The sequence below is a fragment of the Branchiostoma belcheri genome, unplaced genomic scaffold (genome assembly GCF_001625305.1).
Source record: "Branchiostoma belcheri isolate BF01 breed outbred unplaced genomic scaffold, Haploidv18h27 scaffold175, whole genome shotgun sequence".
In the NCBI taxonomy this organism is placed as follows: domain Eukaryota; kingdom Metazoa; phylum Chordata; class Leptocardii; order Amphioxiformes; family Branchiostomatidae; genus Branchiostoma; species Branchiostoma belcheri.
In genome coordinates, this window is record NW_017803213.1 from 173,233 (window position 1) to 194,254 (window position 21,022).

Sequence of the window (21,022 nt, forward strand, 5' to 3'; positions counted from 1 at the left end):
AAATTGATTTCTTTCACCATTTCCTGCTAGGTTAGTTTTAGGTGTCGTCGTTTTGTTGGTGGGGTGGATTTGTGAACAGAAAAGGTGTGAAAGGGAGATAATTATGCCTTTGAGGCATGTTAACAGCAGATTAATGAATGAAAATGACGAAAATCGTTCTGTAGCGCACTTCTGTTATTGCATGGCTTTTGTCCGTTGATGCCCCGCCCACCCATACACCTGTTACCTATTGTTGGCGGGAAACGCGACAGCCAATCAGCGCCACCGGGATGTTGACGTAATGGAACTACCATGGCGGCAGACAAGCTTCCACTTGCTGGGTAAAGTGGGGTCAAACTGGCGATCGTAGTCGACCTGGTGCGCCCACCGGGGCTTTCTCGGTCCTAGCAGGTTGTTGGAAGGGACAACAACGCCGAGAAAAAGTTACAAAGCGTCGGGTCGTGGAGAGAGCTCGACCGGAGGGATTTCGAATCACGGTACGTACTGGAGGGGGAGGGGGGCGGAACTCGAACAGAACGTAAAAGTTTACATGGTAACGTTTACTTCGCTGTACAACATGTTTTTGTCGGTCACGGCTCGCAATAACTGTACGTCTCGTTCTTTGTCGCTCGGTAGGTATCAGGAAATTTTCAGGAATGTATAGAAGGTGGTGGAAGCTAATAGCCTATAGTATTGTCTAGTAATAATTTTTCGGAGTCTAATTATTCTTATCCTGTGCCAGTGGTATGTGCCGGTAGTCTTCACCAACAAACATCGTTAGAAATGAATGTCCGGGCTAGGAAGCTTGCATACGTCCCAAGAGACTTGAACTCTATGGACAGAATTTTCAAAATCAGTTTGACAAAGCAGCAGCTACAAGCAGGACAGGTAACTGCCGTGACAGGTGGTTTACGTTGTCTAATATGCCAGCCCCCTCCATAATTTGATCCAATTTTATGGAAAACCAATCAAACACGGGGCTGCTAGTTAAGTGTAGTTATTAACATTCGGAATTATGGTATCTTTGAAGTGCTGCAGAGGCACATGAAACAGGTGGTGGGCCCATATATGCTACAGTCAATAATTCATACCTGATGACATGGAAGAAAAATTGCACCTTTCAAAACCATAAAAGGTATCTCCCTGTTGCATTGTGGGTGGATCAAGATTGCTGCCTTTGTTGTGCACCAGTCGGGTTCTGTTCATATCATGACCCGTTTCACGCTTGTTTTCCCTGTGCAGTGATGTGACGGGCCGTGGCATGGCGGCACATGGGAGTCCAACCGGGGGAAATGCTAAGCTCGATGCCTTCCTGCGACGCAGCTTCGACCCACGGCAGTACGACAGGGTGCTGGCCACGCACAAGTGTATCGTGGACAAGAACTTCAGTTTTGTCATCCTGACAGATGACTGTGTGTACTTGACGGAGAATCCTCCACGTGTCATCCAGCCAGCTGTGCAGCTGAAAGACATTGTATCAATCAGACTGGTAGGTGTGAAATTCATTGTCTTGTAGTGTGACGTGTGAAATCTATAGTATCGATGTGTGAAACACCATATGGATGTCTATGTTCGTTAGAGATCTTAGGATACAGGAAGCATGCCAGTCTCTGTTAAACAGGTTTGTTTGCTGAGCCTATGGCTAGCAAAGGTGAAGTCACAAAGGGAAAGGAAGTAGTCTATGAGAATTCACCTAGATTTTAGAAGAAAATGCTTCAAGTTTGAGTCTTTGCTAGTTTGTGATACAGTAGAATATCATATTCAATATGTTTGGTCTGTCAAGTTGTACAGGATGATAATACATTTAGGATATATATGTAATACCTACATTGAAAGTGCTACGTATTTAAAATGCCTATGGAAGAAACTCAAAAAGTCCAATTGTTTTCCTCTCTATTGTTGCATTTAACATATTACAGAAAAGTGTGAAATAATCTGCGGAAATTAGAATGGCTTTATGTAAGAAGCACAGGTGGTGCAAGAGTTTGTAATGCCCTCATGTCAAAGCCATTTCACATGCGGTTCACAACAACACCATGAAAAGCCACTCCAGGTCTAATTTTTGAGAACCACTTACTGAATGGCAGAAGGTCATTCGCTGTAATTTGTCTGGTGAATTCTCAAGCCCAAACATTTCAGTCTGCTGCTGTAACAAGGATAATTGAGATCAGATCTTGGGAACTGTACATTGTTACATTGAAATATCTTTAGGTGTGCTTGTTTTTGTTATAGCACGTGACAGGGTTGTAACTCACTTGATTATGGCTCAAAGTACCCAAATATAAGCTGAAATTTTGTGAAAATTTGCAGGTTTGCAGAAAAGAAAATCACCACCTTGCCACTTTGCACAGTCACACAATACACACAGGAAGGCTAAGTGAATGATTCACATTGTGCAAGAAATAGAAAAAACATTTTTCCAGCCATGTCACTGCCAGACTCCATTTGACTACTATAATTCACCTTTATAGCATCTAGTATCACATTGTTTAGACAACAATGGACTCTATTGAAGAAAAACATTCTTTGTTGTTGCTGTCCACAAAAGCAGGTACAGAAACCTGCATGCCGTGTACATGCGACACGTCTCAGTATGCTGTAAGCCTCTATTTTTGATGCCATTTCTCAATACATCTTTTGTGTGTTGAACATGCATGGCGTGTAAATGAAGGTGGTGTCTGCAGGCTGGAGCTTACTGAGTTACAGTGTACACAGCCCTGTCATGTACTACTATAATCTGTGCTGAATGGTACACTGGAAACCTTGACATGTATGCAGTGGTTTTATTTTTGCATTACTTTTTGCAACCTCTTACTTAAGCAGCACTTAAAGCACTATGAAAACCTCCTTTTCACTCCCACTGCAAAAGAAAGTCCCCGCAAAAATTAAAATATCCCTTACAGCACAGCTTTTGGCAGAGCATTCCTGACAATATATGTAGAGCGAGGAAAGAAATCTTGACATAATCCAGTAGGCTCACTGCTGTAACATACTGATATGATTGTGATTTGATTTACTTCATTAATTTTTATGACTGGGTGGTACTTTTGATGAACCAAGGATATTCTACAGGTGATGGAAGCTCCTTGGATGAAAATAAAACTTTCTCCCATGACATTCGAGTATGGTTTTGGAACCTGGAGTGAATAGCTCCAATCTATCAATCAATCATTGGTTATAGCCTAAGTCTAGTTTTTTTGTCAAAACTTAAACTGTGTACCCTATCTACTTCTTCTGTACATGTCCCCAAGGGCCTAATAAACTACAATCCAAGTGTGATAGAACTTCAAAGCTTGGGTTGTCAAAACAGCTCCCCACAATCTGCAGGTTGCCAGGAAATAATGTAATCTCTGTGATATATCTTGGCATGGAAACCAAACAGATGGAACTTTCAATCCAGATGTTCTCTTATTAAATTCTAACATCTCGTTTATTTATTATTACATGGGAATGTTCGATTTAACTTATTTCTTTACTTTTTTGCCTATTATAACAAAGTGGATGTTTTGACTTTCATAACTTGTAGTGTACAGATTCTGCAATATTGTCACCATATGTTGAGTACCTGATGTTGGTATAATTTCTGGAATAATGTACAAAATTAATGTATTTCATGAAATGTTACTTGTACATGCAGTCCATTGCATCTACCTCAGTCTATATGTTCCATGCATCATTACACCATGCTTGTACACCTGTCAAGGACATAATAATTACACAACCTTAATTACCTCTGCCAGAAGGTCATGTTTTCATTTTTAGCTAGGTGGGTGTATATAGGGCAGGCAGCATAACTCTTGAAGCCATTGATGGATATTCATGATTTTCGGTAGGCAAGTTACTGTTGGGGAGATGGGCCATGTGGTGGGAATCCTATACGTTATAACGTTACTGCAGTGTACCTTTTGTATTTGTTGATTTATTTATGAACAGGATAACTCATTTGTATATGGGATGACTTCATGTATGAGAATCTAGTGAGACAGACAATCCCATTCATCCAGCACAGTAACTACATTATATCTCTTGGAATGCTGAAGACTGGTAGGGACACTTCAACACAGGAGTCACAGTGAGTTCAGTACAAACACATTCCTGCTCAACAGGTAATCCAGAACCATTAGTAACTGGGGGTAGCCAGGCAGTGTGTTGGCATTCTCTTTATTTGCGCTCTCTGTTTGAGGGAGAACTTTGATCACAGTTAAACAATGGCGGGGCAATAGAACAGGTAGATTATTCACAAATATAAAGTTGTACTGTTTGCAGTTGGCTGTTTATCATCTGGTAAAGCTATTAATTTTGTGAACAAGATGATACAGGTGTATGTGGGGACACCTGTGGTTGAGGTTCTTTTAAACTGTTGTACAACTTTATGTATATTTTGCATTGTCTATTATGTACCTAATGCAGGTTTTCCTGTAACTTCATTACCAAAAGGTGATGAAAGGCAGCATAACAACTCAATTCAGCAGCAGGAGCACAATAAACTTTACCTGTCAGCGGCTGCTTTCAAGCTCAAGTTCAGTTTACCTACCACATAATGTACTTACCGTGTAATAATTACATGTACTAATATAAAATGTTTGAAAGTGAGATACTGTAAGGTGATTACCCAGAGCCAACACAAATGGGGTATTTCCTCATAAAGCCGGGTTAATCTAATAAGTAAAGGTTCTGCCATCCCATTGGTTAGGCAGTTAAAGTGATTAGCTTAACCTTAGATCTACTTATGTTTGGGAATGTTTGTAGGCTTTGCTGGGAAGATGGGGTTTAAAGCAAAATATAGTGCCTGTAAAAGCGTTGAATTCGATAATATACTCTATAGTACCTTTTCCTTCTTGTTCTGTACTTTCCCCTCAAAGTTTTATCGTTAGCCTTATTGTACCAAATCTCTCTTCTTCACCCCAACCCTCCATAACAACCTAAACAAATGTCCCATACTGAACTGAGTACTTCTTTTCTTGCATGCTTTGTGCACATATGTCTTAATGTCTGTCACTACTGCCAGACTCAGTGCCCTTTTTTATCCTGCTGCTGCTTTCTATCTGTTGGCATTGTTCATTTCTTGTGGGGAAACCATATGTGAACTCAGGTGCCAGCAAAATCAATAATTGAGTTTTTTCAGGGTTACTCGGGTGATAATTACACAGCCAGTAGGTCTCAACAAGGAGGTTATAGTCTGCCTGTAACCTCCTGGATTTCAATCTTCTATAGCAGGGCTGGAAAAAAATGATTTGTAATTATCATGCTCAGGATTAAGCAGACAGGATTAAAATGAAGACAGTCATTTGAAGATAAAAGATAATAATAATATCATGCAAAGACCTGATTATTCTCAAGTTGTTTCAAGAATTTGAAGACAAGCCCAGACATTATAATTTATAGTAGGAGACATATAGATTCTACAGCTCAGTTAAAAAGTAGGGTAATTGTAGAGAGCAGCTGCCCTGTTGCGTGCCACAATGCTTTTACTTGACGCCACACCCTGCAGTTCCTTGAGCAGCTACTTAACAACCTAGCAACAAAATACAACATTGCAACTGTCGTATAAACTGTAATCCCAGTGGATTAAACCTGTTTTCTGTCTGGAGTTGTCTTCTCTATTTTAAAGTCGGGTGCTTAATTTCAAGGACTTTCTGATACAAATTGATATTTTTAGTATATTACTGTACAGGTGTCTGTTGTACAGGTGTCTACTGTACAGGTGTCTACTGCCCATTGAAAAATTGGAAGGTCAGATTTGTAACATTATAATGAATTAAAGAATTAAATTTACAGTGCATTTGCCTTTTCTTTCTGTCATTTACTACTCCAGGGCCATTTCAGACAATGGAATAGGAAATGTCTTCATATTTATACATTGTTTACACCGCGTCCTTGCACTGCAATTCTACATCCTTGATAAATTGTCTCAGAAGTAGGGCAATGTTTGTTAAGCTTAACCTGTTGTCATGGGCATGTTGTAAATAGGAAACATTATGACATCTGGCAAGGTGACATAATTGTTCAGGAGCATTTGTTTTTATTTGGAAGGACAACTGGTCAAAGTTGTTAGTTGAGTATTACTTCATTACTGGTGATTCATATGACAATGACTGCTACATTTGTACATGTACCTGTCCCTCAGTATATTGCCAAGATGGTATGCAGTAAAATATTTTGAGCCTTCTGGTTCTGAAAATCATGTATGCATTTTTCACACAATTCTCATATGCATCATAGAAAGGAAAACGTATCTCTATCTATTTTGAACTTGACTTCTAGAATCAGGGTTGTTAAACATTGAGTGATGTTATATATTGTACACAAGATAATGGTGTGCATGTATCATTGATATGTTTGAACAACAAACAATGAAATGACCAGACGTTACATCAGGGCCTATTTTCCACCAGAATGAATAATTTATGCTCTATGTGGTAAATTCTCAATGACTTATTCTTTCCAAAAAATTTGACAATAACCAGAACTTCTACCACGTGGGTTGCAATTTATGGACAAGCCATTCAGAATATAGATGACAATGAATCAACTTTTCATAGAGAATAGGTCAATATGTGAATGATAATGAAAACAATATTAGTTGTAAATATGAAAGCTATTTATATCTAGGTCACAGAATCTGTGTCAGGATGTTTAAGCTTACATATAAGCCCCCCTCATCTTTGATGTAAGTGCAGTGAACATAGTAGATTGTTTGCACATTTAGTTTACAGACCCAACAGTTGCTGTGTCAACCTGTTGAAACTTTTGTCATCATCATTTGCTGAGCAACCTCTTGATATGTGTTAACACAGTAAATATTGCTGTGAGAAGAGGTAAACATTACATGGAAACTTTATAAGCAGTTGCAATTGACCACTCTGATACACAAACATGTGTGTGAAAATACCAAACGTCTTGTACATAAGCTAATATTGGATACTACTACTACTAGTAGTCTACTACTATATGTCATTTTCTGTAACCCTGGCTAATGTTTGACTAGGGTAAACTCAATGGTAGTTGCTAATTAATGACAGTCACAGTTCACTCGCATAAATTGCATACTAGTACATGTATATACTATATAGTAATCAATGTCACCAGGCCTAACTGTAATATCAATAATGGGGTTACTAAATTGTTCTTGTCCTTTGCTCAGATCAATGACTTTCCTGACTTCCTGGGAGGGGATCAACAGGCAGAGACTCAGCACATCTGCATACGCCATGGCGCCCAGCCTCGCACGCCGTCCCTCCCTCCCAGTCCATCCACGCCAATGAGGAGTCCGCACCAGCTCTCCGTCCCGGACCCCTTCGATACGACGGAGAATTCACCCTCTCAGAAGAAGGAGAAGAAAGCGCGTCGGACGTCGTCCAAACTCAGCGTCAGTTTCAACGAAGCGTCCTTGCAGGCGGCAAAACGGGAGTCAGAGGGAGACGTCCCGAAGAAGGCCAAACTCTCCCACTCCCTGCCGACGTCTCAGCTCAGGAATCTAACTTTAGAGAAGGAGGAGATCGAGCAGCAGCAGAGAAGAGTGGGTTCAGCCGGGCGAGACTCACGCCCGCTCCCCAACCCTCCCCCTAGTCCAAACAACACTAAAAATAGCAATAAAACAAAAAGACCCTTGCCCTTACCCCTGGGGCTTGACAAGGGAGACGGTAGACTGAAACCCCCTGGTCGGAGAGGCAGCTCATCAAAAAACTCTGAAGCAGCGTCAGCGTCCAATACGGGATCTTTGCGGTCGCTGGGGTCAGACTCATCTGACGGATCTGAGGACTGGGATTCCTGGGATGAAGAGCTCCACCTGTACATGCTGTCTGCAGACTCTCCTATGCTGATGCAGCTGCGCTCGGCATGGAATGCCCATCTCATTGTGAGTTACAGCTGAGCTGTATCAATTAACATGAACCTGTCAACCTACTGGTTGGACAGTAAATTTGGAATGTTTGTCTATGTTAGTATGTAAAGAGTGATGTGTCAGTTTGATTGATATATTTATTGGTAGTAAAGCCTACTGTACTGATAAGGTATTATATGTTTTCCATAGCATGCCACCAACAACCTGAATGAAGACAGCCCCCAGGGTACACCCACAGCAGCAGGAACTGGCAGGTATGTGTGTACAGTTTGTCACTGTACAATGCAGCTCTAACTCATGTTCTCATGCATGTACATGTAATTTAGTTCACTACATTTTTAAGGGCATTTTTTCAAGGTATACTAAAAAAAGGGCTCACTTTAGATGTCAGATAGTATTAAATAGTCCCTCTTATATAGATATGCACACACAATACATGTAAATATGTAGATACACATACAACTTTACAAGTTTGTGTGCCAAATGATATTTCCTTTACATTTAAGTGATGTGTCATGCTTATTATGCATAATGTTGCCAACATGTATAATGTATTTACAAACTGAGACATTATGATACCAATATGGAGTTAAGTGCATGGAGTGTACAACTCCTTCACCATCATTATTTCTAACGCTGTTGTTGAATCAAGTGTTACTCGTTCTAATCCCATTGCAGCAAGCAGCTGGAGCTGCTGTTTCAGCAGTTGAAGCGAGAGCTGTTGGGAGATGACAGTGGGATAGAGCTGGTGTTCAGTCTGTTACAGGAGCTCAACACGGCCGCACAAAGATACTTCACGCTCAAGAAACTGTTCTGGAAGGTAAAGATGCACCATGCATTTGTTGACCTGTACCATTAAGTGATAGGATGCATGACCAAAGTTGGGTACCTTCTGACTCAAATGCCATAAAAACTCTATTGACTTGACTGTGTCCTCAATTGTTTGACTCATATTGTTTTGCCCTTCAGTCAGGGGACTTGTTTCAGTTCCTGATTAAACAGCTGCAGAAGTACCTGCCCGGCACCACGCCCATGACACATGGACAGAGGAACAACAGGGCCGACGAGTTAGAGTGAGTATTCTCCAGACTTGTATTCTTCAAACTGATGTTGATTGTAGGGCTGGTCACAGAAGTAGATTTTTCTGTGACCAACCCTATGATACAATTCTGCATACGCTGTTTCGTCTGACAGTGTTTGATATTCTCTTCTACAAGACTCAGGTGACCCTGGTCTTCCTCACTCTCTAATTAACCTCCACAGTGGAGTAACGTCATTCTCTAAATATCCTCCACAATGAAGTAACCTTCATTTGCATGTTGATTTCCGCAGGTTGTCCATTCAGGTTGCAGAGACCCTGTGCACCATGTTCAGGGGTACGACTGTGCTGCCTTCACGGGTTGTTGTTCTCAATTCAACCAGGTAAAAACCTTTCATGTACTATAAATGTGAGGTACATGTAACTGAGAATATATGGGGAAGTAAATCACAATCTCATGAAGATTGTCCTCAAATAAAATATTTCAATTGTTTGTGTGAAAACGTTACATGATTGCCCTTAAATGTGTAGCTTTTACTGCTTTTTAAATGACTGTTCCCTGCTGTGCCAGTGAAAAGAGATGTGCATGTGAATCCACAGGGGGAAACACGTGCGTAACCTGTTTGAGATGCTGGTGTGTAGTCCCGGGGGGATCCGAGCACGCAGCCCTCGCACTCAGGCCCTCAGAACCTCCCTCAACATCCAACACCCAGAGGACCCAGAGGTCAGTGAACCCTGCAGGCTATTCCATTACAGAAGTTTCATAGGGGCTTTTATTGTTTTTTTGTCAATATAAAAGAAATGGTGATTTGTAAGATTTACATAAAAGAATGGTGCTTTACAACAATGTTTATTTTCTGAATCCTACTTAAAGCATCTAAAATCAGATACATGTAGTACTGATACAATGTCACGGTTATTAAAGATTATACAGTGTTCAATTCTGTTGAATGTGCATGTATTTTCATTTTCTGCGGTTATCAAATGTATAATAAAAAGATATTTGAACATAAACATTTTCCTTGCTATTTTTCATTACTAACCAGTGGCATTTTTTTTTCTAAAGGTCCAGAGCCTGATTCGGCACTACTCTGAAGTAGCCACGTCTGTCCTGTTTGAAATCATCCTCATCGCCCACGAGGTTTGTAGAATTCTCATATTTCGTATGCATATCTACATGGCACAAAGAAATTGATTCAGCTCTCATATGCCATTTGGCACTGTATGATATTGTTTTTGTATCAATTGTGTTGATTCTGAAATTTTCTGCTGAATGAAACACAATGATGTTGGTTTTCTGTAGGCTGGATCAGCAGATAGTGACAGTAACATGCTGAACTTGACCTGGGTCTTGCTGGTGTTGGAGAACATGCAACAGTCTGTAAGTATTGTTCATCCTGTAAGTTTATCTAATCAGAGAGTTAAAAAATCTACAGTAAAAACTTTACTGTCATGTGAAACCTGTCCTTGGTGCTGAACCTGTCCTTGGTGCTGAACCTGTTGAACGTGTTATTCCAAAAAAGAATGTATAGTTTTCCTTGTCTGCTATTTGTGGAACAAGTTTTTTTTTTATCAAGATAACCTAAAAACTTAACTATCTTGATAAACCTGTCCTTGGTGCTGAACCTGTCTGTTATCTGTAGAACAAATTTCTTTTTTTAGTAAGAACCTAAGGAACTCTTTGATAATCTTTCTCATGATATACTACTGCAGTATTTTTTTTCACATACAAAAATGTATCTTTTATAGAAAGATTATTTGGATAGGGGGCAGTGGACAGAGTGTGAAATATGTACTAACTTTGGTTACAGGCTTGCTTTGTCCTTCTATTAAGTGTTTTAAAACCTTTTTCCTACCTGTAGGTGAGCTTCATCAATGTGCTAGTTGCGAGTGCAATGAGGCTCCTGTCTCCGTCCACCCCCCTCCCCCTCTCCCCATCCCAGGCCATCCTGGTCTTCCAGCAGTTCTACCTTCTCAGCACCTTCATCCAGTACGGCTCCACTCTTGCCAACCACATCAGGGACAACTTCACCGAGGAGTTCAGGTGAGGAACAAAGGATACATCTTGGGCCTAGGAAAAAAAAATTGTGTTTCCTGTTTCCGTCCTGAAAAAAATTAAGGTCAGTAGGAATATCTTTGGGATTATCTTGTACACCAACATTTTGCACAACATGTTTCTCATTGTGTTCTTTGTTTCCTTTTGCCAGGTACTTCATCACTTGGCCGGTGGTTCAAGAAAAGTTGCCCATGTATTACCCCATCAGCAGACTTGCCCAAAAGCTGATACGACAGGTCACCATATTTGTGCAGCAGAAACGTCACTAGGGGCTTGCCTATGGCATGAGATGGCATGTAATCCCGCCTAACCTCAAGGCTCTATAGTTTACCAATGAAGTTAGTTATAACATGTTCAGATATAACCACCCTGCTCCAAGAATGGTGTGTTCCTCTTCGGCTGTTTGTGTCCCATATTTGCTGAATGGAACACAACATCCCAAGAAATGGAGGAGGGAGGAATAGCCTCTGGTGCCCAGATGTGAAAAAGGGTTGTTGACCATGGACGCAACATGTCATAAAGACAATGCTTTTCCCCCCTTGAGACACTGTGTTGCCATCCAAACACCCATGATGTTGCAGACATACAGATCAAACCATTCACGAACAGGGATGTTGCAGAAGACAAGCAAAATAACCAGCAAATGCCAAGAGACCAGCAAAGTTTTACATTCAAATAGGAACAACATCACAAAGTCAAATAGGAACAATGTAACAAAATCATCATTTCTTCAACAATGTTGATGTGTTAGTTACATGAAGAAAGTTAGAATGGCAAACAAATACCAGCTTTTACAAGTGGAGGTTTAATTTGCTAAAGAGTTGCATTGTTGCAATACAGTATCAATCCAAGTGTTCGAGGATGACATTATTCATAAACATGTCATCCTGGCTTTCCTTGGTCCAACTTTTACAAAACTCTTTTGCCCAACAATTAGATGACCAAGCACACTATGCAGCATACTAAAAATTGCAATACTGACAAAAAACATCTACTAGATTGTTTAAGTACAGTAAATTAAAAAGCAATAGATATGAATCAACATTCCATAAAATCAACACTGACTTACAGTTTGATGCAATAGTACAATGTATAATATTATGTAACAGGAACAAGAATAACTCTGGACTAAACATATTGGGCACTTTCTGAACGTATTTCATAAATTTCAGTTTTCAAAGCTGTTTGCTTGACCTTGAGTCATGAGACATACTAATTAGAACTGCATTTTAATTTGTCCAATTGTGATAATTTATAAACATCAGTACCTCAACATTGGCAGATGTAGCAACGTGAGACAACTGTTCTTCTCTTCCTACATATCTTATCTCAATGTTGTTACAGTTATGGCTTCTTGTATGACGGAATCAGAATCTATGTCTTTTTACCTCTACATACATCTTGACAGGCTTCCACCGGCTGCTTTTTGCAAATAAAAGATGTTGCTTGTCTAGGAAGTAACAGTTCATATGTTAGGACAATGTTTTTGACTGTTGCATCTCCATCCATGCTTCTCTACTTCCAATGGTTTGTTGTACATGTAGTTCAGTTACAGTTTACATGGTCTTCCAACAACTGTAACCATTGCTTTGACCAAGGTCTTTCATTAACCCAAGACGCCTGCAGGACAAAGTACAATATACAAAATATATATATACATGCTAATACTAGTAACCCTTTGCCTACCAAGGGTGACATTTGTTCTTGATGTCACAGGTGGCACTGAAAAATTAATTAAGCAAATGACGCAAGAGATAAAGTCAACATAGAACACAGTGTAGTTTCTTGTCGAAATGTAAGGTCCCATTCAATAAGGAGGCATATCAACCATGCATTTTGGTTGTATCAGTCATGTCCTGTGATGCCTCTTTCAATGCAAATTCAAGATCAGCATGGCATACAACTGTTTTTCAGAAAGTGCCATGAAAGCCATGTTTCCATAGCTCAACTTTTCCAGCTGTTCAAATGCAGTCGTTCTTATGAAACTTGGGGACATTGGCCTGAAGTCCTCTTGCTGTGCTGCTATGTCAAAATAGGATATGGTTTTATGATTCAAAATATGGTTTTCATCCCATTGACAGGAGCATATGGTAAATATGCTGTTGATTTTATCAATTAATTTGTCCTGCTTGGCTGTCTACCCCAAGGTTTTTAGTACATGACTGCATATTTTGAAGATATATAAATGCTTTGCTGTTCTGTTGTCATCAAACAGTTATCTATCAGTACATCTGTTTCACATCAGTTTTTTTAACAATAATAGGAATTTAAATCGTGTTGGCATTTTAAAGGCAAATTTGATACTGTTCCATCATGTCTCTTACAATTTTTACCTGTTTCTGTGTGATTTATGTTCAAGAGTTTGATTTTATGAACAAAAATTCTTGGTATTGAAGAAACTTGAATTTTATCAATAGAGGTACATATATAAAATACATTTCTTGGAGAAAGTATATTTGTAAATTTTGAGGCCGTAATGTTGGGAAGTTCTTAACTTAGATGGTATGTGTTACATATTTAACATTGTGTACTGTTTGGGATGCTCCCAAGTCCCAACAATTTTGTTATCTTCTGTGGAAGATATTATGCGCTATCTGTCCACAAGTCAGTGACAGTACATTGACGTACAAAACGTACAAGGCAGAACAATTAGAAAAGAGAGTTGTAATGTCATTCTTGTAACATTGTGTAACTGTAAAATCTGGGAACCAATGACATTGCAGCTCCATAAAGTCATGTATGGGTAGCCAATGACATTCCAGAACTGCAATATAGGTGCATTCTTTTGATTCTGTTTAAATTGCCCACTTCCAAAATCTGTCAACAACCAACCTATTGACAATGAACACTCATAATGTGTTCTATGTAATGCAATAATTGATTATAATAGTATGATAACAGTAATTTTCTTGTAGCTTATTAATGTGGTTATTGACATGGTATTTGTCATGTGGATTAGCTTACAAATGAAATAAAAGTAGACATGTATTCAGACATTTTGGAGATGAAAAATCCAAAGAAATAGACATTTATTGATGTATCTCATTTTAGAAATGAGACAAATTGATCTAATATACGTTTTCAGGACTTCTATTACAGATGTTACAGAGAAAGTTTCCTTCAAATCTACATACCATTAAAGAGATGTACATGTTCTATACAATGTCTCATTGTCATGAAGTAAGCTATTTCATATATACATGTAATTGAACTCAAGTCATAATTACATCTGCTCCTTGATAACTGAACACTTCCAGGATAACTATAAGCAATATTTATCATAACATCAACATTGGAAAATAGTATTGTGCATACATATTTTCTCTGATCATCTACATTCTATATGTTGAAGACATTTTTACCATGAGATACATCAGGATTCCGACAGACTTACGTTTGATACTGATATTTTCTACCAACCTAGGTTGCAATGTGTATCATGTGTATATCAAGTCTTGCCAAAGAGTTAAGTCATTTTGCTTCAAGTCATGCTTTGTGTTGTGTTGGTCAATTCTGTTGTGAGAATGAAGCAAATGGTACACCCAGTGCTGAATTTTGAAGAAACTGTTGGGAACAGCATCAACATGTATTTTACAAGTAGTGCAATTTTTGCATGGTAGTCAGTATGGCTTGCAATATCTCAGCCCAAGAGGAATTGTACAGAATAGGAAAGTGATGTTTGTATCAAGTAAAGTTCTGGACTTCTGAGTTGTCATGAATCCTGAGTTCAAAGTCTCTGTTGGGATAATAAATACCATAGAGGAGGAGGATTCTCCATGTGTGCTTTTGTAGACACTGTAATACCATAAAGTACATTCCACTCTAAGACTTCTATTATTTTTGGTCACAAGTGATTATTTAAGTATTTTGTGTAAAAGCTGGGACCATGCAGATTTAATTATATGGGATCATCCTCTGGCCACCTTAAAACCGTATTTCGCATAGCGTGTTTTTCCAGAATACATTTTGGAATGGACCACGTTTTGGAACACAACACAACATGATATCCACTTCTTATTATTTAAAGAAATATTTTGGAATGGGACACATTTTGGAATGCAAAAAGGCAGGATCATGTGCTGACAGCAGTGTAACTTAATCAGACTAGTTGGGAATGAACATTCCTCGAGTTGGTTGTTTCGGAGGACAATAAAATGACGGGAGTCCTCCGCTCGAGTTTCGACACAACCACCTCCCTCAGCCGGTACAGTCCGTACGACAGGAGATGGAACACGGGCGCACCAACGAACACGAACGCCACCATGACCCCTGACGCCATCCCTGGGCTGTTCCCGAAATCCATAACCGCATAGATAGCTGTGGCCCCGTCTCGCCCCTTCCCGCCTGCGGCCCAGTAGATGACATAGAACACTGCGTACGTCGCTGCGTAGGCTACTGGGTAGATCACGTTTAGGATCCTCACTGGAGTCCCACTCAAGGAGAGGTCCAGAAGGGCGATGACGGAGTTTACGACATGCTCAAATATGCTGCTGACCGACACGGTGGCTCTGTCCAACGTCCAGTAGACCGTCGTCACAAGGAAGGCCGCCGCGATGCTGGTGTTGTGCAGGACCCAGTGGACTTTGTGGTACCAGGCCGGTCCGCTGCTGCTCTGGACTGCGTCATCATCATTATCACGTCCTATTTCAGTCATCGGAACGGCTTCTTCCATGCCTGCGTCCCCGGGGCTAGAGTTTTCAGACGTGTTGTCCACAGTGGTCGGTCCTGTGCCTTTTTGTTTCGACAGGAAGTCCACGACGCAGACGGCCAACGCCACCAGCATGTGCGCGGTGAGGATGGTGAAGCTCCAGTTGGTCAGGGCGACGGGCCAGGGGTCGGACCGGCCCTGCACGTGGTAGTGGTAGACCAGCAGGAACACCAGAACAGCCAGCGTCAGGACTGCTATAAGCGACTTGTACACCACAAAGCCTACCTGCCCGCGCCACCACTGTAAAATATAGTTATGAAGACGAATATGTTAATAGTGTCATTGACGAATTTGTATCATTACTTAGATATTACTGTTGTTTTGGGTAAATATAATGTCCATAGACAATGAAACTATCGCTGATTCGATAGTTTCCATAACTTACGGCATCTTTCACTCACTTATAGTATGTACAAGTTGATGCCGTCAAAATTATTACTTGTGACTGGTGTCTAGGAGGTGTTTTATCTACAACTTTATATATACTGTATCAATCATCGCAAGAAAAAGTACACTGCTTTCTTTGGTTTGTTTTCGTCATTATAAAGTGTTTGTTTTCATTTAAGTATCACTGACACCATCACTGCAGTAACACGCCGTGGTAATTATAATTCGGTCGTGATAAAGAAAAAAATAAATGACAAATGTGATGTGTCTCCTCTCGTTTTGTTATTTTTAACGTTTGCCACTGAAAGATATATTATACTATGATCCATCTCTGTAAACCTACATTAACCTTCTCCCTGCTGTCCTACAACCCTACAACTAATACCGATATCGATTGGTGCCAGACGCCGTGCGTAGCCGGCTGCCTTAGCAAGTTGAAGGTTGAACACGAGCTCCCTTAGCAGCTGGCACATACTTGTATATATGCTGCCAGAAAAAAAGAGAGAGTGTCATCCTGTTAATGTTTACTTCCTACTGTAGCCAAAATACTTTAGATTTGTAACGAGTTCTACATACCGGTGATCGGGAGAACACCGAGCGGTCGTGGTGTTGGAGGCGCAGGGCGGCCAGGGAGAACTCCTCTCGGCAGGAAGACATTCTGAAATAGAAAACTTGACTTTGAGGTCCTACAACGCGGGACAGTCTATGTATGTGGCAGACTTGCCGGTCTTTCAAACCAAGGATGTAACCACAATGCCTGGGTACAGGTGACATCTTTGTGTTTGTTTCAGACCACGATGTCTAGTTATTCTGGGTGCTATATCGAATGACACAAGCATTGTTAACGTTTTTTTTTCACCGAAAACATTGCTACGTGTCTTTTCACTTTGCCTTAAGGAGATGAACAACTTGTGAAGATTACACACACCCCTCTCCACGCGAAATTTAGTCGGTCCACTCGTCCATGGCATTCTGCCTTTCGATTCAGTAAAACCAGACCTAACTAGTGTATGCCTTTGGCCTTGACTCAACGGAGCCCTGAGATGACACACTTGGTCGGAATGACTGCTACTTCGTTCGGAATGTCGTCTGGCATGTCAAGGTCGCCGTGACCTCTGCGTGATAACCCACCACAAGTGCCCCCAACACGTTCCTTTACGACCCATCTGCAAACCGTTGCTACCCTCTTATGGCCGTTGCGACCAAATTTGATTTAATTTTCCTCACGGAAGAGAACTTTTTTCAGCCATAAAAAGTGCTTCCAGTCAGAAGTGTCGTCTCCTGGAACCAACTGGGTCTGGAATTGATCTGTACCAGAAGATCTACAGAGCTATAAACCTATAAACTAAACTCATCTGTTGTCAACAGAAACCCAATATTACTTCCCATGAAGATTGTGCTTTGTATTGACGTTGATATGATACAGAAAAATATACTTTTCCGTATGTTGCTTAACGGTTTCCCCCATGATGAACTCCAAATATGTGCGTAAGGCTCCATTTCAGTTCGCCATTATTTTTTAGCATAACAGTTGCACATTCGTACTAGCCTGCTGGGTGCCATCGTTATTGTATACAGGGGCTCCCATACTCACTCCCTGAAATATTTTGGGGGAGCGAGTAGTGGAGTCAGGGTATACAAATGGGGTGGTACCCAGGCTTCGTCAAAATGCAAATATTTTTCATTCAATCGGCTTTGTAATGTGGACGAATTGTTGTTTTATTAACTCGCCCATTTACTACTTGAAAAGCAGGTAGTAAAGGCACGTGCCTGTTACACAAGAAAGTGAAACTGGAAGTATGTGTAATGTTTCAGCGATATCCACTTCCCTAACATCTAAAGCACACAAGTACACAAATAAAATACCCCACAAGTATAATACACACAAGTATAATACCCCACTCCCTATCACTGGATAGCCTGGGTACCATCCGGATTTTCGCTCCGCAACGCTCGAAAAAATCGTGATTTTTTTTAGTGTTGAAATCACTGGAAGCCATCTACCACAAAGTGATTTAGCCCAAGCTTTGAGATAAGCTTTTGCCAAATAAAGGTACACAACTGAGTCATAGTATAATCTAGAGGCTCGGACAAGATCAATGGCTTCCCTTTTATTAATTCACTGGTTTTGGAACAAGGACTGCACTTCGTTTGTTGCTCGTTCAGCAGTGTATCGCACACGTCCGAAAAAAAATGGCGTCGCCAATGACTGTTTCTTCAGATTATATATACATGTATAAGCCAATACCTGTCAGGGTTATGGGTCAATTTAAAAAGATCTGACTTGTAGGGATATCGAGTTTAATCTTCCTTGTTACTATTCTTTACAGTTTATTCCTTGAAAGGGTGAGAATGTAAAGAATACTTCATCTTGGTTGGAGCAGGTTGTGAGGTCGACCACCTGAATTGTGTCTACGAAATCTAGATCTTTAACCCTGTACGTAACAAGTCCCTTCGCTCACCTGTTCGGCTTTGGATGATCTTTTAAAGGCCGAGCTGCAATGATATTTTTAACTGCCAGACAGCGCTTTTGGGCGGTCAAGAATTAGTCTGTCCACAACAGTTGCGTGGGGACGTTAAAATGACTTTACAGATATTGCGCCATTTAGATAATTAGGACGTACATGTAGGCGAAATGTTCGTTATTCAAAACTAGAAATTGTTCAAAACAAAAATTGTTCTTGAAATTTTAGAGGGCAACAATCCAAATTAAATACTAGTACGCGATGTTTATTATTGACCTTCAAAATTACGTTCATATACAGGCATTACTTTAATATGCACTGTTTTTTTTTTCTTGCGAATATGAGCAAAAATGAAAATAGAAACCCTCCCTTGTGAAGCCAAAATTTTCGAATTTTTTAATTTCTAGCTTAGTCAGCGTTGTGAAAACAAATCTTATGCCCCATAAACACTTTTCTGCAGAAATACATTCCTCCAACCCAACATCTGCTTAGAGATTACCGGTGACTTACCTCTAAACATACCCATCATGCCTCACGTGAATTTTGCGCAATATTCAACATCCAAGATGGGGTTACGGCTTCATTTAAGTTGTCCCGAGTATGCAAATGAGGGCGTTCACATGTAAGACATTACACAGCGGTCCCACACGTATGCACCCCTAACTATTCTTGCACATCCTCACATATTCCCACTAATCCTTCCCTTTCCTTACACATCCTCACACACCCTCTGCTATCCTTACACATCCTCTCCCATCCTCCTCTATCCTTACACATCCTCACACATCCTAACCAATCCTCCCCAATCCTTACACATCCTTAGCCATCCTCTCCCATCCTCTCCCATCCTTACACATCCTCTCCCATCCTTACACATCCTCTCCCATCCTTACACATTCTTACCCATCCTCTCCCATCCTTACCCACCCTTACACATTCGTACCCATCCTTACACATTCTAACCCATCCTCTCCCATCCTTTCCGATCCTCTTCCATCCTAACACATTCTATCCCATCCTCTTCCATCCTTACACATTCTAACCCATCCTCTTCCATCCTTACACATTCTAACCCATCCTTACACATTCTAACCTATCCTCTCTCATCCTTACACATTCTAACCCATCCTTACACATTCTAACCTATCCTCTCTCATCCTTACACATTCTAACCCATCCTTACACATTCTAACCCACCCTCTACCATCCTTACACATTCTTACCCATCCTTACACATTCTTACCCATCCTCTCCCATCCTTACACATTCTAACCCATCCTCTCCCATCCTTACACATTCTTACACATCCTCTCCCATCCTTACACATTCTAACCCATCCTCTACCATCCTTACACATTCTTACCCATCCTTACACATTCTTACCCATCCTCTCCCATCCTTACACATTCTTACCCATCCTCTCCCATCCTTACACATTCTTACCCATCCTCTCCCATCCTTACACATTCTTACCCATCCTCTCACATCCTTACACATTCTTACCCATCCTCTCACATCCTTACACATTCTTACCCATCCTCTACCCATCCTCCCTCATCCTGACACATTCTTACCCATCCTCCCTCATCCTGACACATTCTAACCCATCCTCCCGCATCCTGACACATTCTAACCCATCCTCCCGCATCCTGACACATTCTTACCCATCCTTCCTCATCCTGACACATTCTTACCCATCCTTCCTTATCCTGACACATTCTAACCCATCCTCCCGCATCCTGACACATTCTAACCCATCCTCCCGCATCCTGACACATTCTTACCCATCCTTCCTCATCCTGACACATTCTAACCCATCCTCCCGCATCCTCACACATTCTTACCCATCCTCCCCAGATCAAATCATTATACAAAAGGTACGAAATTATACATGGTCATGCTGAAGAAGCAGATTCATTGTATAACTTTGAACCTATAGTTTATTGATAAGAAAACTTATCAATGAAAGGAATATGACCTTCTTCATCATCTATGAAATTTTGGGCGTCGTACGTCAACACACTAGGTTGTTGACCTCATGTCTACATTTTTCCTCTGAATAACACGCACAAACTCGCGTGTAGACAGCAAAATTGGGCAGCAGTACACTGCTGACTGTGGGAGCAGATCTATGTGTTTGTTTGCCCTCCCCACAACACGCAACACAAACAATGAAAATATGTTGGAGTTTGTGATTTTGTGCATTTTTAGTTACGTATCTTTAAAAGCTTCATTTGCCATCAAAACAGTACACAACAGAAAAGTTAACAAACTAAACATGACCCTCAAAATGTAGGCTCGTTCATTGCTATGGTGGAGTGACGTCTGCATATGCTAATGATTATTTCAAGTACAACCTAATTATCACTTCACATTAAGTTCCTTTTACGCTTTTCGTTCCTTCCCTGTGTTTTTTTAAAAGCAATATCAGGCTGGTTTCAGGTAGCCTGGTTACCAACCTATTATAGCTCCTGAATCGTACCGAATTACAGCTCCCGAATCCTACGAATCTTGAGAAGAGGCCATAGATATTACCACTGGGAGG

General features: G+C 40.6%; 3 protein-coding genes across 3 annotated transcripts in view; 2 read left to right on the plus strand and 1 right to left on the minus strand.

The window, feature by feature from the left end:
• Positions 1 to 227: 227 nt before the first annotated feature.
• LOC109467115 (uncharacterized protein C12orf56-like) lies at positions 228 to 11,553 on the plus strand. Its single transcript, XM_019765034.1, has 12 exons — positions 228 to 476; positions 1,222 to 1,468; positions 7,124 to 7,837; positions 8,012 to 8,076; positions 8,501 to 8,642; positions 8,792 to 8,895; positions 9,155 to 9,244; positions 9,462 to 9,585; positions 9,928 to 10,002; positions 10,165 to 10,242; positions 10,724 to 10,905; positions 11,069 to 11,553. The coding sequence occupies exons 2-12, from the start codon at positions 1,241 to 1,243 to the stop codon at positions 11,184 to 11,186; spliced, it is 1,920 nt and encodes a 639-aa protein (XP_019620593.1). The 5' UTR covers positions 228 to 476; positions 1,222 to 1,240; the 3' UTR covers positions 11,187 to 11,553.
• Positions 11,554 to 14,899: 3,346 nt separating this feature from the next.
• Positions 14,900 to 16,669, minus strand: LOC109467090 (protein rolling stone-like). The gene is made up of 2 exons (XM_019764995.1): positions 16,589 to 16,669; positions 14,900 to 15,865 (listed from the first exon to the last, which is right to left on the minus strand). The coding sequence occupies exons 1-2, from the start codon at positions 16,667 to 16,669 to the stop codon at positions 15,017 to 15,019; spliced, it is 930 nt and encodes a 309-aa protein (XP_019620554.1). The 3' UTR covers positions 14,900 to 15,016.
• A 2,350-nt stretch (positions 16,670 to 19,019) lies between these two features.
• The window catches only part of LOC109467121 (tRNA (guanine-N(7)-)-methyltransferase-like), a 6,294-nt gene continuing 4,291 nt past the window's right edge, over positions 19,020 to 21,022 (plus strand). The window contains exon 1 of the mRNA XM_019765054.1: positions 19,020 to 19,043. The gene's annotated coding sequence lies outside the window, so the exon portion shown is untranslated. The remainder of the gene's footprint in view (positions 19,044 to 21,022) is intronic.

What these genes read in the sequence shown, in the direction of transcription:
- LOC109467115 (XM_019765034.1), top strand. Translation starts at nt 1,241, where the DNA reads ATGGCGGCACATGGGAGTCCAACCGGGGGAAATGCTAAGCTCGATGCC. An exon ending in CATGGAATGCCCATCTCATT is followed by an intron (nt 7,838 to 8,011) that starts GTGAGTTACAGC and finishes TGTTTTCCATAG; the next exon opens with CATGCCACCAACAACCTGAA. An exon ending in AACTTCACCGAGGAGTTCAG is followed by an intron (nt 10,906 to 11,068) that starts GTGAGGAACAAA and finishes TCCTTTTGCCAG; the next exon opens with GTACTTCATCACTTGGCCGG.
- LOC109467090 (XM_019764995.1), bottom strand. Translation starts at nt 16,669, where the DNA reads ATGTCTTCCTGCCGAGAGGAGTTCTCCCTGGCCGCCCTGCGCCTCCAA. An exon ending in CGGTGTTCTCCCGATCACCG is followed by an intron (nt 15,866 to 16,588) that starts GTATGTAGAACT and finishes TATATTTTACAG; the next exon opens with TGGTGGCGCGGGCAGGTAGG.